The sequence below is a fragment of the Mytilus galloprovincialis genome, chromosome 12, assembly GCF_965363235.1.
Source record: "Mytilus galloprovincialis chromosome 12, xbMytGall1.hap1.1, whole genome shotgun sequence".
Taxonomy (NCBI): domain Eukaryota; kingdom Metazoa; phylum Mollusca; class Bivalvia; order Mytilida; family Mytilidae; genus Mytilus; species Mytilus galloprovincialis.
This window is the reverse complement of record NC_134849.1, coordinates 8,789,903-8,808,661: the sequence shown is the minus strand read 5'-3', so window position 1 is coordinate 8,808,661 and position 18,759 is coordinate 8,789,903. Positions and strand designations below refer to the sequence as shown.

Sequence of the window (18,759 nt, the reverse complement as noted above, 5' to 3'; positions counted from 1 at the left end):
TTTTATATTGCGGAGGTATTAGAGCATGTACATGATCTCGTTAGAGGTTTTTGGCATTGTATGATGTTGTCTTGATTTGTATTTGTGATGACTTTTTCTGATTTTTACATTTCAGACGATTAGAATGGCAGTTAAAGATTCAGAACTTCAAACTGACAGAGGAGAAGAAGATCGTAGCAGAAATAGACAGTCTCAAAAGATCAAAGAAAGACCTCAGGTATGTATCAAATGATCAAAACAATTTTCATAGATTTCATGGGTTAAGTTAAACCACAAATTTAAATGTTCAACAAGGTGCCAATCACTAATAGGATTGTATGCAGACTTTGGCAAACCACAAAATCAGATATCCAGGTATATACAACTTTTCCTTAATTCATGCAAAATTGGTACCCACGAAAATAAATGAATCCACAGTATGCTTAAATATTGGGCACTGGACATTAAACAAGCAACAACCAATCAGTCTTGCTTATAATTTAGCGCAAGCATTTCCTAGTGATGGTCAAACATTTGTTTGAAAATCTTTAATTTCAAGTTTTTTTTTAGTTGAAATTTTGAAGACATATAACAATGTGTAAAGTAACAAAGAACGAAGATCATTTTAAGTTTGTGTCCTCTCAATTTTAGATTTGCCTGATTTAATAAACTGTGATATCTATTTCAGTCAGTTTTTAGCAGCAAAGAAAGAAGTGGATGAAATAAGAGAAAGACAGCGTAGAATGAGAGAAGAAAGAGATGTGAGTTTACATGATTTCATATGCATTTTTATGACCCACTAACAACATTCATGGGACATTATGTTTTCTGTGTGTCTATCATGATGTCTTATGAACACATATTGGTTTTATTATGTAGATTTAAATCTAAATGATGTTGCTTTTACATTTCTTGGAACAAAAGTAGTTTAAATGTAAATTAATTACACTCACAATATAATTGTAATGTAATGGTGATGCAAATAATAACATTTAATGAATCAATGTTAAAAAGTAATTAAGTACTAAGCAACTCCAGTACATATCAGACAATAACACGTCGAGGTAATTAATAATTAGTATATACTGGAGTTGCTTAGTACATCTTATGATGAAAACTTTTAATGTTTTATCATGTGTTATACTAACTTAAGACATGATTTACTTGTATTCAGAATTACCTGAAATTGTATTATTTTGTTTCACATTTTATAATGATTGTTGAATCAAAATATCTCTAGATTATTACATGCATATACATCTATTAAATGTCTACATATTAATTTAGATATCAATGGAGGTCTAAGAGTATTAATTATATATATATATTTATAGAGATATCAAAAGAATGTGAACCAGCTCAGGAACAAAGAAGATGAAACAAAGAAATTATTAGAAGAGAAAAAGAGCAAGTTATATGTATTGAAGAAAGGTAAGGTCATACAAGTAGGAAGTTTAGCTAGCTATAAAACCAAGTTTAACACTCAATTTACCTTGCAAAAATGTCTGTATCAAGTCTGGATGTGGTAGTTATTTTTCCCTTTGAATATTTGATAACATTTGATTGTCAGATTTTTGGGGTAAAGATTGCATGAAATGCAATGAAAACCCTATGGTACTGACTTGAAGTCTAAATCTCCCAAGGTGTATCACTCCCTTTGGAATACACAAAATATAGTGCATTGATCTTAACATTTTATGCATCCTATCCATGAACATTTAAAATCTAAAATGTAAATGTTCTAGAGTTATGCCCCTTTTCAAATGGAAGAATTGAAAATACCCACTGTAGTAATTTTGTTAAATCTTTATATTTATAGGTGTAATTAGACAGTTTCAGCTTGCAATTTGTCAACAAAACAAAACAAAAAGGGGGCATTTTAATTGATTTGACCAATTTAGTCTGATATATTTCTTTTTGTATAGCACATTATGAAGCAATTCATTAAAAGTTTTGAGGTTCTCCATCCTGACATAAGCACCTGTCTATAACGTGTTGTAGTATTCTATCTGACAGAAGTAATCTTTGGGTAGATTTTACTGTAATTTTAAAAGAATTGAAACTAGAAAAAAGTTGATAAAGTTTTCATTTTTATTCACAGAGATTGAATGCCTATAGCGCTTACAGTGCTTTGATTATTTTTATTCACAGAGATTGACAAATTGTACACAAGAAAGCGTCACATGATCCATGAATTCAAGCAGCATGAAAAAGAATATAATGAGGTCAAAGACGAAATGAAGAAACAAAAGAAACGTGACAGTTTTAAACGTAAAGAAGAAAGCAAATCTCATATGGAGGCTTTCCAGAATGATATGTAAATATCTTATCAGGGTTTAATTATTATCTTATGAGATTTATTACCGGCTGTATAGAATGTAATTTGTCACTAGTAAAGTGAAAAATAAAAACTCTTTTATTATACCTTTGAACACTGTTTCAATTTGGGTTTTATTACATTCACAATATCTTATCAGGTTTCAATATTGCGTAAGGTTGAATATCTATAGTAAATTTGGACAAAATTGAAACAGTACATTATAAGTTTCATGCATCTGATGCGCTTTTCTGGGTTTACATTCATCAGGAATGCTCATAGTCGAATATTTGAAAGCCAAAGATGTCCATACTAATCTGAATTGACTAGGCTTGATAGTTTTCTTTTAGAAGGACGTTGGTTCTCCCATTACACTTCAGCTTCCTCCACCAAAATTATGAAAGTTTTCAAAGTCAATATTAGCCATTTTAGATGTACTATTTTCTATAAATGGACAGAGATTTATTAATGGTTGTATAGAATGTAATTGGTCAGTATTAAAGTGAAAGATTAAATCTCTTTTATTATACCTTTGAACACTGTTTCAATGGGAACTTTATTACATTCACAATTCGGTCAGTCATTCTTGTTCATTTGATCTGCTAGCAAAAATAATTATATCCCAATTTTCTCAACTATCATTGAACAGAAGAAATTCACATTTAACAGTTGTGAGATTTTCAGATCTGTCTGGCACCTATTCCTGTTTTCTGATAATTTGTCAATATGTTGAAAGAATTAAACATTTTAAGTCACACTTTTCTCAAAATGCCCAAATATAAAAAAAGAAGATGTGGTATGATAGCCAATGAGACGACTGTCCACAAGAGCCAAAAATGACACAGACATTAACAAATATAGATCACCATATGGCCTTCAACAATGAGCAAATCCCATACCGCATAGTCAGCTATAAAAGGCCCAATATGACAACGTAAAACAATTCAAACGAGAAAACTAACGGCCTTATTTGTATAAAAATGACTAAAAATTTTTTTTTATTGTAGTGAAGAGTACGGGTTACAGAAAGAGCCATATGAAGATGAAATCAAACTATGTACTACATTGATTAATTACCTGCAGAAGTTCCAGGTAGCAGAGGATGAAGTGGAGGAACCATCTAAAAATACAGGTAAGATAAATAGGTCAAAATACAGAAAGGAGAATTGGGTCAAGAACAGGTACATTATAAAGGTCAAAATACAGATAGGAATATTGGTTCAAAGAAAATGTACCATGAAAAGGTCAAAATACAGGTAAGAGATTTGGATCAAAGGACAGGTACAATTAAAAAGTTAAAATTGTCAATTGGGTCAAAATGCAGTACTGTAACAATATATATATATAATTAGATCGAAAAATGCAAAGAGATTTGGGCCATAGTAGAAAAGGGATAATTAGGACAAATTTTAAGAATGGTAATTTGGTCAAAATTGATTTTAAGTATTAAATTAGAAATTTACATAAAAAAATTAGTTGAAAAACAAATGAAATGTAAGAAGACTCTAGAGTATCTAGGGAACATCAATTTTTTCAAAAGCAATTTTCTTGTGTGACAACTGCAATATACAAATCTCATGAAAATTTGTGTCCATCAAAGGTATAAACTCGAGCTAGAATTTGTTAATAAGATAAATTGTAAGTAAGAAATTTGTTTTTTTCAGGAGTAGTTGATGAGTTAGATGATGGCAAGTACATATTACTGAAAAAGACAGAGGATACTGATTATTCCAGTGTACGGCCAACCAAAAGACGACCGAGTAAAAAGGGCAAGAAATTCAGTGTCGTAAGTATGATTAAAATAAATCTTAACTGTAGTAATGTCATATTTAAAACTGCCTAGTGTATGACATACAATATATACCTGTATGTAAAATTGAGAACAAAATACAGATTAAAACTGATAGACAGCACAACAGACATTTTGATTGGCTATTTTTTAATGAAGGTCAATTAGAAATATCATTGTTTTAGATTATTTGAAGCATATCCTACATCTTTTATTCTAATACAGGTTATATGATTGGTTAAAAGCAATCGCATGGAGGCTGTGTTTATTTCATATTAAGTTAATATGGAAGGTTTATTGCAATACACAGTAAGTAGTTATTATGCAGTTAAGCTGCATTATGCGAGCACCCTAGATTTGTGTTCTACCCAATAAATCCTGAAATACTTGCCATTGTTATTATCTAGCTTGTTACTATGTTATATATAACTAATTGAACACTTTTTTAATACTTTTTATTCTGGATTACAAAAAAAATGACCAGAAAAACCTTAAATGATCGTCGATTTATCCAAAAGTTTTAAAGTTACACATAGGAAGTAGTGCTTATTAAAAATCCTTGTGTAGTTCATTATGACTTGTGCTTTTAGCTAAGATGTCAAAGAACAATTGTATGAAATATTTAATCGCCGAAAATCTCTTAAGACAAGCAGTTTAGATTTCCCAAATGACAAAAGTCGTAGGAATATTGTTTGTCATCAATACGTAGTACAACTACGTCAGTAGTCTATTATATAATTCAACTGTTCATGCTGTTGGCGGCAATTTCAAATTAGAAAAAGAAATTTTCGTAGCTTTTCAATTTGGAAGCAGGTGTGCAAATTAGCGGTGGTCCGAGACCTTCCACTTTTGCAAGCGGAATTTCGACTAGGATAGTTGGTTTCTAGCTACGCCCGACGTAGTCGCCTTACATTTGAAAGAAAATAAGAAATTACTTTGCAAACCTTTTCACCATGTTCACCAAAGTCTCCAATTAACATGATTAAACGAGCTACAAACTTATTTTTATCATTATTATTCATGACGGCGATGTTCATTTTGTTCAACCGCTGGCTTTATACAGAAAATCGCCGACAAATATTGTATAAATTCGAGTAAAATCGTATCTGATTGACAAAAACAACATTGTAAACACATAACAATGGCGGCCGAGAAGACAAAATTTTACAAAATCGGACCCGATTCCGGAAGCGGATAAGGGTATTTCCGGGTTTGACGATCATTTACAAAATAAATCCAAGCAGGTGAAAAAATACATCTATGCATGGTAAATGAATATAAACACCAGTATTGTAAACCAAAAGATATATGTAAAAGAAAGAAAAAGCAGAAAAACATTTTATTCAGAAACTAAAAATTACTTTTTGATAAATTTTAATTTAAAAATCCAATACAACGTGACAGCTGGGAACAGTATATCTAACAATATACATGTTCATGGTCACAGTCTAAATTTTCTTTATAAATGATAAATGATGATAATGCATGTAAGATGCTTTTAAAGTGTAAACATATTACTGCAATTTCGAGGGGTTATTTGTTTTTTCTCAATTTTGAAGGGTCAATTAAAGTAGCTGAAAGTTTCATTCTTTATTTCACAAATAATGCAACTATATTATATATACCTTAATATAAGTAAATCATATGATATATAGGTGGCATTCTTTGGGCCACTCTACCCCTCCTGTTTGATAACTTGGAAACGGTCGAGCTCCCCACCCCTAAACCATATGAGGGGCAGATCCAGGATTTTAGGTTAAGAGGGGCGCAAACTTAAATTTTCGCCGAGCAGAGCGAGGCTAAAGAAAAATTGAGGTAAAATTATCGGAATTTTCTTTATTAAGCTGAGAACAACCCATGCTTTGCAAATTTAAGGGGGTGCAAGCCCGCAACCCTCCCCCGTCTGAATCCGCCCCTGCATATATTCAAGTATAGGACAACATAATAAATAAAAAATGAAATATAGGGGGAGTCCCTGGAGTTACCCCACCCCCTCATGTTTGAGAACTTGGAAACGGTCGAGATCCACACCCCTTAACCATATATATTCATGTTTGTGACAATATGAAAACTCAAATGAAATATAGGAAGAGTCGCTAGGGGTCACCCCACCCCTCCTGTTTTAGAATTTAAAAATGGTCGAGATCCCCATCCCTAAACCATATATATTCATGTATGGGACAATATAACAAATCAGATGAAAGATAGGGGGAGGTCCTGAGATCACTGTTCACCCTCCTGTTTGAGAACTGTGAAATGGTCAGATCCTTACCCCTAAACCATATATACTCATGTATGGGACAATATAACAAATCAAATGAAATATAAGGGAAGTCCCTGTGGTCATCCCAACCCTCCTGTTTGAGAACTTGGAAACGGTCGAGATCCCCACACCAAAACAATATATATTCATGTATGGATCAATATAACTAATTAAATGAAATATAGGGGGAGTCCCTTGGGTCACCCTACCCCCATTGGCGGATCCAGAAATTTTCATAAGTGGGGCCCACTGACTGACCTAAGAAGGGCCCGCTCCAGTCACGCTTCAGTGATTCCCTATATAAGCAACCAAATTTTTTCCCAAAAAGGGGTGGGGCCGGGCACCCTGCCCCCTAAATCCTCTGCCTACCCCTACCTGTTTGAGAACTTGCAAACCGTTGAGATCCCCACCCCTAAACTATATATATTCATATGTATGGGACAAAATAACAAATCATTTACATTTACTATGGGCAAGTCAGTCAGACCTCATCTTTGATCCCTGTTGTAGTGAACATTTGTCTGATTCGTGTCTCATAACTTTTGTACTATAGAACACAAACTCAGTTTTCTTTCCAGGGAAACCAGTTCATTCATACTATTACATGTTCATACTACGTCAAATTGAACTTCTAGCAGTCAAATAAAACCAAGGTTAACTACCAAGTAGAACAACTGCAATCATTGGGAACTTGTACCACTGCAGACTCACCATAAAAATATACATTGATATATGCATTGCAATTGCTTTTGAAACTTTGATAACATATAAATTATTTGCCTTAATAAATAAATCATTAGATAAACATGAATGGACTATATATGAATGTTTAATGTTGAGGCAACATTGCCACAGATTTCATAATTACGGTTGCCTTGGTTTTTGGTTAACTGCCTTCAGCGCTTACAGCGCTTTGATTTTAAATGACAAGCACTAATAGATTGTGATTAAACATTATTTTTGGTTTTCAGACAAAGCCAATAACACATGCACCACAGATTTTCTCCCAGTTTGCCTCCTTGATGTTAAATGCACCTTCAACCATTCCAGAAATAATTGTTTCCTTAGAACAGGTCCAAGCTAGAAAGGTAAGAAAGGTTTAAAACTAATATTTATAATTGTACCAAGACATACCATATAGCGGGTTATTTTCGCTGGGTGTAAATTTTTGCGCATTGAACAAAATCACCAAAATAAATTCTGCCAATTTAAAAGTGTACATGCAGAGGTATTGATAAAAGTTTTGAATTCGTCAAAATATTAACCACCAAAATATTTCGTATACTTTTTTCAATGAAAATCATGTAATTTTACTCCGACGGAAATAACCCACTATACAGTAAGTCGCTCCTAGTTAAAAAAACACATAAGCTGTAGTCATCATAATAAGAGCAGGACAAAAGTCCCCCTAAGTCACCCTCTGTCCTCTAAATATAGAAATAGAAGATATAGTACGATTGTCAATAAGATAAGAATACACCAGTGACCAAAGGATGAAAAGCTAGCAACGAGCATTTTTATTGATAAGATCCAAGTAATTTTCTTACTTTGATCATAGAAAAGTATTTTACGGGGGCCTTGTTGGCAGAGTTGTTAGTAATCAAAGAAAGGTATCACTAGCCAGTCAACACTGAGGTTGTGAGTTGGAATCAGGAAAGGGGCAGGTGCACTCCACTTCAATCTTAATCGACTGGGATTGTCAGTTTTTCTACTGAAGATTGCTGGGTTTTTTGGGGACTTCAGCTTCCATCACTAATAAAAAGGAAATAGCACAAAAGTGTTGAAAGTGGCAATAATCACCAATCAATCAATCAATCTGTATTTTACTGCGTTACTAGAGGTACCTGAGTGGCCTACTTATTGTATCACAGTGGAACCTTTATACTCTCTGTTTTTACTGCGTTACTGGAGGTACCTGAGTGGCCTACTTGTTGTATCACAGTGGAACCTTTATACTCACTGTTTTTACTGCGTTACTGGAGGTACCTGAGTGGCCTACTTGTTGTATCACAGTGGAACCTTTATACTCTCTGTTTTTACTGCGTTACTGGTGGTACCTGAGTGGCCTACTTGTTGTATCACAGTGGAACCTTTATACTCTCTGTTTTTACTGCGTTACTGGAGGTACCTGAGTGGCCTACTTGTTGTATCACAGTGGAACCTTTATACTCTCTGTTTTAACTGCATTACTGGAGGTGCCTGAGTGGCCTACTTGTTGTATCACAGTGGAACCTTTATACTCTCTGTTTTTACTGCGTTACTGGAGGTGCCTGAGTGGCCTACTTATTGTATCACAGTGGAACCTTTATACTCTCTGTTTTTACTGCGTTACTGGAGGTGCCTGAGTGGCCTACTTGTTGTATCACAGTGGAACCTTTATACTCTCTGTTTTAACTGCATTACTGGAGGTGCCTGAGTGGCCTACTTGTTGTATCACAGTGGAACCTTTATACTCTCTGTTTTTACTGCGTTACTGGAGGTGCCTGAGTGGCCTACTTATTGTATCACAGTGGAACCTTTATACTCTCTGTTTTAACTGCATTACTGGAGGTGCCTGAGTGGCCTACTTGTTGTATCACAGTGGAACCTTTATACTCTCTGTTTTTACTGCGTTACTGGAGGTACCTGAGTGGATTACTTATTGTATCACAGTGGAACCTTTATACTCTCTGTTTTTACTGCGTTACTGGAGGTGCCTGAGTGGCTTACTTATTGTATCACAGTGGAACCTTTATACTCTCTGTTTTTACGGCGTTACTTGAGGTGCCTGAGTGGCCTACTTGTTGTATCACAGTGGAACCTTTATACTCTCTGTTTTTACTGCGTTACTGGTCAGGTGAGCTTTTCTCATCACTTGGCGTCCGTCGTCGTCCGTCGTCCGGCGTCGTTAACTTTTACAAAAATCTTCTCCTCTGAAACTGCTGGGCCAAATTAAACCAAACTTGGCCATAATCATTATTAGGGTATCTAGTTTAAAAATTGTGTCTGGTGACCTGCCCAACCTTCCAAGATGGCCGCCATGGCTAAAAATAGAACATAGGGGTAAAATGCAGTTTTTGGCTTATAACTCAAAAACCAAAGCATTTAGAGCAAATCTGACGTGGGTAAAATTGTTCATCAGGTCAAGATCTATCTGCCCTGAAATTTTCAGATGAATCGGACAACCCGTTGTTGGGTTGCTGCCCCTGAATTGGTAATTTTAAGGAAATTTTGCTGTTTTTGGTTATTATCTTGAATATTATTATAGATAGAGATAAACTGTAAACAGCAATAATGTTCAGCAAAGTAAGATTTACAAATAAGTCAACATGACCGAAATGGTCAGTTGACCCGTTTAAGAGTTATTGCCCTTTATAGTCAATTTTTAACCATTTTTCGTAAATCTTAGTAATCTTTTACAAAAATCTTCTCCTCTGAAACAACTGGGCCAAATTAAACCAAACTTGGCCACAACTATCATTTGGGTATCTAGTTTAAAAAATGTGTGGCGTGACCCACCCACCCAACCAAGATGGCCGCAACAGGTGCCTGAGTGGTCTACTTATTGTATCACAGTGGAATCTTTATACTCTCTGTTTTTACTGCGTTACTTGAGGTGCCTGAGTGGTCTACTTATTGTATCACAGTAGAACCTTTATACTCTCTGTATTTTACTGCGTTACTCGAGGTGCCTGAGTGGCCTATTTATTGTATCACAGTGGAACCTTTATACTCTCTGTATTTTACTGCGTTACTTGAGGTGCCTGAGTGGCCTACTTATTATATCACAGTGGAACCTTTATACTCTCTGTTTTTACTGCGTTACTTGAGGTGCCTGAGTGGTCTACTTGTTGTATCACAGTGGAACCTTTATACTCTCTGTTTTTACTGCGTTACTTGAGGTGCCTAAGTGGTCTACTTATTGTATCACAGTGGAACCTTTATACTCTCTGGTCTTTTACCAGGGGATAGCCTGTATTTGTACATAGGTTGGTATTCTGACTTCCTTGGCACACTTAATAAAAAATGGCCTCCATTATTTAGTCAAGAGTGCTAAGATTGGCTTAAATACCATCAATCAATCTATTATTTGGGATACAATAAAAGCATAAATTAGTAAATGATATGCCTTGTGGTTTTGTAATTTAAGCTTTTATTGGTATTTTTTAGACATTTTATGAAGAAGGATTCGGGATACAATAAATACATAAATCAATAAATGATATGCCTTGTGTTTTTTTTTAATTTATTACATGTAGTAATATTTATTGATATTTTTTAGACGTTTTATGAAGAAGGTGGACCAATCCCGACACAACGCATGGTCACTCCAAGTATTGAGGAACATAGTGCAAGTGAGACGGGGATATCAGCCACGGAATCAGCCATGTGTGAAATGTCTCGACAGGTTAGCAATACTGAGAGTAATGATAACCCAGAAGACTCGTTCTTTGTGTTAGACGAACTTGTAAAACTGTCTGGAAACGATGATAACTTATCTGACAAGTCAGAAGACACACTGGCACGTAGTAATTCTGATTCCACAGACCGAGGTCATTCTGATGGCGATAATTCGGAACTGTCTCCCGAAAGTCGTAAAGGCTCTGATGTTTCTGAATGTGAAAGCACTGTTATATCTTCTGAGTCGCTTAAGAACCAATTGGCACATAGTACAAATCTTAAGACCAGTTCTAATTCAGTTCCAAAAACAAGTTCAGAATTACTTCAAATATCTGGCAGTTCTATTGAGGACCAGACACAAAACATTCCAAAAATAGATGCATGGACAAATCCAAGACCTGTTATGCTGACAGAACCAGAAAATCAAAATTCTCAATCAGGAACAATCCAAAATTTGTCTAAAACAGATACGGTACAATTTGTAAAAAAAGATGTGGCAAAATCTGAAAATACAAAATTACCTTTATTTCATGAAGCAGAATTTCCTTCCTTAAAAAAGGACATGTACAAAAAACCAAATGTGATAGATAATGAATTTGAACATTTGACAGAGTTTGACCAAAATGCACTACGAGAAATAGACTCTAATATATTTGATCAAACCCTAAAAAATAATAACACATGTTGTAAGACCGACCCTGTTATAGACGATGACTCTGTTAGACATGATGACTTCATTGGAAATAGAAAATACAAGGACACGATATGTGGCCAGGATGATAGTTTTGTAGTAATAGATGATAATTCAAATATCCATGACCTTAATGAAGGCTCAAATGGCGACCATAAAACTATATGTGATGACTATTGTAATACACAGGATCGACATATTCTATTTTCAACACATTTGTAATAAATAGGATAGACATATTCTATTTTCAACACATTTGTAATAAATAGGATCGACATATTCTATTTTCAACATATTTGTTATACACAGGATCTTCATATTATTTTTTCAACACATTTGTAATAAACATTATAGGCATATTCTTTTGTCGACACATTTGTAATAAACAGGACAGACATATTCTATTTTCAATACATTTGTAACATTTGTAATACACATGCACAGGATAGGCATATTTTTTTGTCAACTGATTTGTTATTTGTACAATGTAGGGTTTTCTGAGGAGTTCGTATTTCCTTCTCTAACTGGGAATGGAATGTCTGAATATCAGAACCTGTTTGCATGAAGTGAATAACAGGCATGCATTGGGTATTTGTAACAAAACACTTTTTTTATGTGTGTTACATAGATTACTGGTGATAGACTTTTCAAAATAAAATTTATATAGATTGTATTAACAGGTATATTATTTTACTAATTAGATTTTAATTTACAGAGAGTAGTGCTATTATTTTAACTGCGATTTTCAATAGATTTGGGGTTTTGGAAACTCTTCAGTGATGAATTTTACCAAAACAATCTAGTGATGTATGTCCTGAACTTACAATTGATTTATTGATAGTTGGATTTTATATCAGAGAGCTACAACTTTGTAATTTGTTTTTGATATCATTGTATGCCCTCCCATCTCAAATAAAATAAAAGAAAATGAATAAAAATTCAAGCCTAATCATTGAAATTTAAATTGTAAGAAATTTATATTTTATATAAGAATGTTATTTATTTATTTTGTTGACCAATTGAAATATTTTGTATAAAAGAAACATTTATTTTGTTGACCAATTGAAATATTTTGTATAAAAGTTAATATTAAAACTGTAAAGTGTATAAATGATTGCTATAAATAGAAATTATGAAATACATTTGTTGTGAATTATCAAATTATAATGGTTTGTTACATTTACAAACTAATTTATTTTACAAGATTTTTTTTAATAATGGTGTGTGTTATTTTTAATCTTTCACATTGATGCTTAAAAAGACATTTGGTAAAACACTCCCCTAAGTCATTTTGTTTTACCATGTATGTAAGATAAGAAATATTCATGTTAATTTTTATAGAAAGTAGCAAAAATATATTACTCATTAAAATGAATAGGTTTCATATACAATAACATTTTGTATTTAAACTATTTCCCCATGACATTTCTTATATGAGGGTTTGAATGAGAATAACAGAATAGAGAATTATGGGTAAAATGTGCAGAATAATTGACAAAAAAAGAAAGAACAGAGAAAATAAAGCAAAAATAGGGAATAGAGAAAAATGGGGTGCTCAAATAAAAAAAAATAAAAAATGGGCCAAAAATTTAAGAATACAGAAAAATGATATAAAAATTTAAGAATTGAGAAATGAATGACTACAATCAAGACCATCATACATGATGATGATAATGTAATCTGGTGTTTGTGCTCTGTATTTCTCTTTTCTATCTCCTTTTTTTAACATGTTGGTGCTACCAAAAGGACAAATACTGTGGCATTAAGAGGCATGGTAGTATTTAAATTTGAAAAGAAAGTAGGGACAATATATTTATTGAAAACGTCCAAAAATATGCCCGAAATAAATTTTGCTAAATTTATGCTTAGTGGCTTGAAAGAAAGGGTTTTTTTTTTTTAACCGAAGTCCTTGGTCCTTATTTGTTTTTGTCAGTTGTTTCAAACAAGCAGTAATTGTGAATACATAAAATAAAATTTAGTGTGACAAGGGATCAGTAATACTTGAACATTCAACCAGAAAAAGATGTAACTTGATAATTTGAGCTGCCTTGGATAAAAATCAACCTCAAACAATTGCACGTATACATAATTTTTTTTTTGTAATTTATTTTTATTTCATCTGAAAATACAATTTCAAACTCTTGTTTAGCCATATGGATTGTTTCATGATCCCTTCAGCAGTGCTCCCAATCTGTTATATTGATCTATTAACAATGTTTTCCATGGGGATATATTCAAGGGGTCTAAAAGTTTATTTATCCATGTCATCTTTAATGAATAACAAAAAGATCTTATATCTGTCATTTTCAACCACCCCATTTTCAAATAACTCTATCATAACTGACCACAAGAAACTAAAAAAAATATTTTTTAAACACATACATATTAATGGATAAGAATTTTATTGATTTCGGAACATTCAAATAAAAAAACTAATACTAGTCTGTGTGGTAGGGTTCTTATACATGTATAAACTCAATTTTCAACAGTTACACACTTTGCATAGAGATTTTTTCTACCCAGAATAGGTTTACAAATGTATTGATATTCATTTGTATAAGGTAGATTAATACTGGTACCTATGATGAGTTAATTTCTATCCATGGCAGCTCATTTATTGTTTGAATATTTGTATGTTAAGGATGTTGTTAGGTGTTCTAAGGTAAAATTAAATAAATCAGGAATTCAAAATTGATACTTTAAGCTCCAAGAGTATTAGTTAAGGATAAAAAAAAGCTAAAAATATTGGTAGGTCATGGAGCTCCTTTTTGAGATATTTGATATAGAAATATGGCGGGAAAAGGCTGACTCGGACTTTTACCTTATATTTGCATTGGTATTATTTGGGTCTCAAAATCCAAAGAAAGAAAATCAAGAACCTGCTAAAATTTTGTCAAATGACCTTTTATGAGCTATTAACATGATTAAGTCTCATGTTGAAAGATAAATAGGTGTTATGGGGCAAAATATTTTACCTCATATCGTATGGAAAAACACAAAGAAGTCTGAACATTTGACACTTATTCCAAAACCTCACTTAAGTACATCCTTAAGGTTAATTATATAGTCAATGATCCTGCTGTTATCTTTATGTTGCTAGTAGACTGTTGTAATTTGTATTATGTTAAGATTTTGTGATATGTTGTGTTAAGAACAAATTATGTTGTTTTTTGTGTTAAGTATTTTTGTAGATCAAAACAATTAAAGTATAGCTAGTACTGTAGAAACATTTCAATATTATTTGCATTTTATTGTTTTTTTATTTAACTTTTAAGAATATCTTTCACAAATGTTAGCCTTGATGGTTTATATTATGTAATTTTAATGTATTTTTTTCCGTAATGATTCAAATCTTATAATAAAACCATTGCAGAATTTAATGCATTCTGGGTAGTACTTTCAAAAGTGTACACCAATATCTTGTACTTGTTGATTAACGATATATACATTTAGGCATTGTTGATCAAGGATATATAAAATTGGGAATTGCGATAAATAATATAATACTAAATTGCAGAATTGTTGATTATGATTGATATCATTTTATTTTGTCCGAAATATAACATGTTATGTGTACTTATTATTTAATATATGATGTGTTTTACTATTGACCTATTACAGAAAGGCCTCATTACTAATTTTACTTACTCCTTTTCCAGGAACAGTCAGTGTTTTATATGGATAATTTTAAATTCACGTACAAAACTTAAAAAAATGATTTAAGATACATAGGAAGAGTTAGGGAGTTCCCGAAAATGATTTAAGATACATAGGAAGAGTTTAGGGAGTTCCCAAAAATGATTTAAGATACATAGGAAGATTTCGGGAGTTCCCAAAAATGATTTAAGATACATAGGAAGATTTTGGGAGTTCCCAGACACGCAGAAACAAAAGATCTAGCATTTCTAACTCAGGATGAGGGTTACTTCAAAATAGGATGGTTAGGTCGATGGAGTTTTTTTCTGGCCATGTTTTGATTTCCTTAAAAATTGCCTGATTCTAACACAAACTGGCACTTATAAATGACAATTTCAGAGTGATCACATTATTGTCTTGAAATAGAGGCTTACATCTTTTTGTTTTAATTCAACTTGCGTTTCATTTCCTTAATTTTTAAAAGACAGGTTTAACTGTATGCTTATCAAACTTCAGTTTGACTGTAAAAATAATTTTGATTTAGACTGGTTGTACTATACACTAATAAAACTGGTGTTTGACTGTAAAAGAGGTTTTGATTTTAACCGGTTTACCACTATTTGCCTTTCATATCTTTTCTCTAGTCATTAATCAGACTTTGAGAAGAAGAACAATAATGTATACAATAATGAAATAAATGATTTTATATGAAGTTTTGATTAATTATTTCATGGGAATAAACTGTGCGCCTTTTCTGCCGATTTTTTTTTTAATTGAACCAGAGTTTTTCTAACACTTGTCAAAAACAAGAAGATAAAAGATGCCAGTTTATTTAATTTCACATTCAGATATATTGATGATGTTCTTTCCATTATGAATTTAAACTTTTCAGATTGGGTTACATTATTTTATCATCCTGTCAGTACTGAGAAATTAAAGAAACAACAGACACTGCTTCCTCCGCCTCATTTTCAAACTTAAAACTCAAATGTGACATACATGGTCATCTCAGTACCACAATCTATGACAAACGAGACGATTTTAATTTTGTAAGTATCAATTTCCCCCACCTATAAAGCAATGTATCAACTTAACCTGCATATGGGTGATACATTTCCAAAGTTATTCTATATTCAAGAGCATGCAACAACTACTCAAACTTTGTATAACGTCACCAGTGCCTGAACAGAAAGTCGATGAACCAGGGGTATGTCAAAGAACGCCCCAGGTACCAACCCCTTTTTGATAAATATTCCATAAAAATTAAATAAATAATACACGATGGTCTTGAAGTATAGATTCTTGGTACTGTCATGGTTCGTCATATCTTAATAACGTGTTATAGTATTCTTTAATTTGTCTTTACGATATTACTTTTACTGTTTGGTCTGTTTTTTTGTGATGTATGTTTAACGTTGCTCTGTACATCTTGTTATTGTGCTATGGTTAATTTTTGGATTCTGGTCTATCATTGTCGCTAGTGTGCTTTGTCTATATTCTGTTCTGTTATTCTTTGATACAAATTTGTTTGTTTTATAGTGATTAAGGTTATAAAACACAGTACACCTATTGTTGACATTGTTACCTATTATGTTTGCTTGTTTTGTTCACATATCGTCTATATAATAGAATTTGATGCGACTGTCATACAAATTATAGATTTAGATAGCTATAAAACCAGGTTCAATCATGTATTTTTCGACATAAGAAAATGCCTGTACCACGTCAAGAATATTACGGTTGTTATCAATCAAATGATGTAACAGTAAACAACTCTAGGTAAATACACGGCAATTTACAACGAGCATATCGAATAAAAAGCTTTAAAAGGCTCCGAAATAACAATTTGGAAATAGTTTTGTTATATGTACAAAACAATAAGCGATAAACCTATACACTGCCACAAAGGAAAATACTTAATTATAGTTATCTGAGTTGGGACAGTTACATACAGAATGTGCCAGTGTCTAACATATTCGAGAGGCCCTGATCACTTCCTTTTGATTCATCTGCCTACCTCTAATGTTTTTTAAGTGTAGTAGGACATTTATCAAATCTAAAATCAATCGACAAATGATTCATGTACAACAGTTGTTCTTATTCACATTCTTGTATACTGAAACTACAATAAACTATTTATTACAAACATAACATTTGATAATCAAAGCAGTAGGTTTCTGATATCAGATAGGGCTGTTAAAATATTGACAAATACTGTTGACGAAAGACATATGATTCTCTCCATCAGATATGGCTGTAAAAGTATTGAAAAAATATCGGATTATAAAAGGCGTGTCTTTCCTCAATCAAATTGTACTGAAAAGTTTGAAAAAATGAAAATGAAAGACTTCTTCTCTCCATCAGATAGAGTTGTAAAAGTATTGAAAAATCGGAAGATGAATCATTGGCATAGCAGAACCTCTGCGATGATGTTGAGGGTCCCAAGCGTGTCCTGGTCATAGTACTTGCTGGTAGTGGTGTCTAGGGGAGCGAATTGCCCCGAAGTTAATGAGTAACCGAGAATGAGAGACCATTATGAAAAATTCATCAATAACAACACACTTCAGAGTATAATTGGTTTATCTTTTATGTTTTACTTATTCATTATGTTGATTTGGAAACTTATTGTTTTTGGTTTTACAGAAAATGTCCAAACCAGTCACTTAAAATATGTTTAGGAGGAACCGTAGGGTAAAGCAATCACTCGACCAAAACCCTTTTTTATGCAAATTTCGTAAATGTACGTCCATTATCACTGTACTAGTATACATATTTTTAAGGGGCCAGCTGAAGGACGCCTACGGGTCCGGGAGTTTCTCGCTACATTGACGAACCATTGGTGGCCTTCGGCTGTTGTCTGCTCTATGGTCGGGTTATTGTCGCTTTGACACATTCCCCATTTCCTTTCTCAATTTTATGCAAAAATTAATTTTCAATGATGTTCAGGTGTAATCTGAATTCGTAAACCACATAATATAAAAGAATCAAAATTTTTCTCGATATAATTTTTTTTTTAAATTGTAATATTAACTTCTGTCAAATTTTGATGAAGGTCTACAAATTGATCATGTACAAAACATTAATCCCTGACCTCTGTTAATTGCGAAACGATAAGTCCATCTGACATTATAATACTGAAAAAGAAGTAAATGTGTTTTTTTCTATTCAAAATTTCTACATTAATCATTAACAAGTTTCTTCCATTGTTTCATAAAATTCGATGGCGAAAGACGCATGCTTCTCTCTATCAGATAGAACTGTAATAGTATTGATGAGAAAAACAATCAGATTATAAAAGGCATGTCTTTCCTCAAGCAAATAGGGCTAAAAAGGTTTTGAAAATCTGATAATCAAAGATGTCTGTTTCCCTACATCAGAAAATGTTGAAAAAAATTGAAAAAAAAATCTGGTGACGAAAGGCGTATGTTTCTCCCAATCATATAGGACTGTAACAGTATTGAATTACTATAGATGTCATACTTCTCCATGACAACCATAATTAAACCTCCATGATTTTACAATTGTTCTGAACAGTTGACAATGTGTTTACTAATGATGATGCCGAGCTAATGTCTGAAACCATTTGCATATCTTTTCATAGTAAATAAAAAGTAAAATCACACACGTATTGAAGCCCTAGGAAATTCAAAAAGTCCCTTATCAAATGGCAAAATCATATGATAAAACACAATAAACGAATGGAC

The 18,759-nt window shown here is 32.8% G+C and overlaps 1 protein-coding gene across 1 annotated transcript in view; it reads left to right on the top strand.

Moving 5' to 3' along the window:
* The window catches only part of LOC143054648 (uncharacterized), a 29,109-nt gene extending 13,342 nt beyond the window's left edge, over nt 1-15,767 (top strand). The window contains exons 5-12 of the mRNA XM_076227662.1: nt 116-217; nt 668-740; nt 1,314-1,410; nt 2,131-2,296; nt 3,304-3,428; nt 3,961-4,082; nt 7,320-7,436; nt 10,610-15,767. Coding sequence (XP_076083777.1) covers nt 116-217; nt 668-740; nt 1,314-1,410; nt 2,131-2,296; nt 3,304-3,428; nt 3,961-4,082; nt 7,320-7,436; nt 10,610-11,641 — 1,834 coding nt within the window. The 3' untranslated portion in view covers nt 11,642-15,767. The remainder of the gene's footprint in view (nt 1-115; nt 218-667; nt 741-1,313; nt 1,411-2,130; nt 2,297-3,303; nt 3,429-3,960; nt 4,083-7,319; nt 7,437-10,609) is intronic.
* The last annotated feature ends 2,992 nt before the right edge of the window (nt 15,768-18,759 follow it).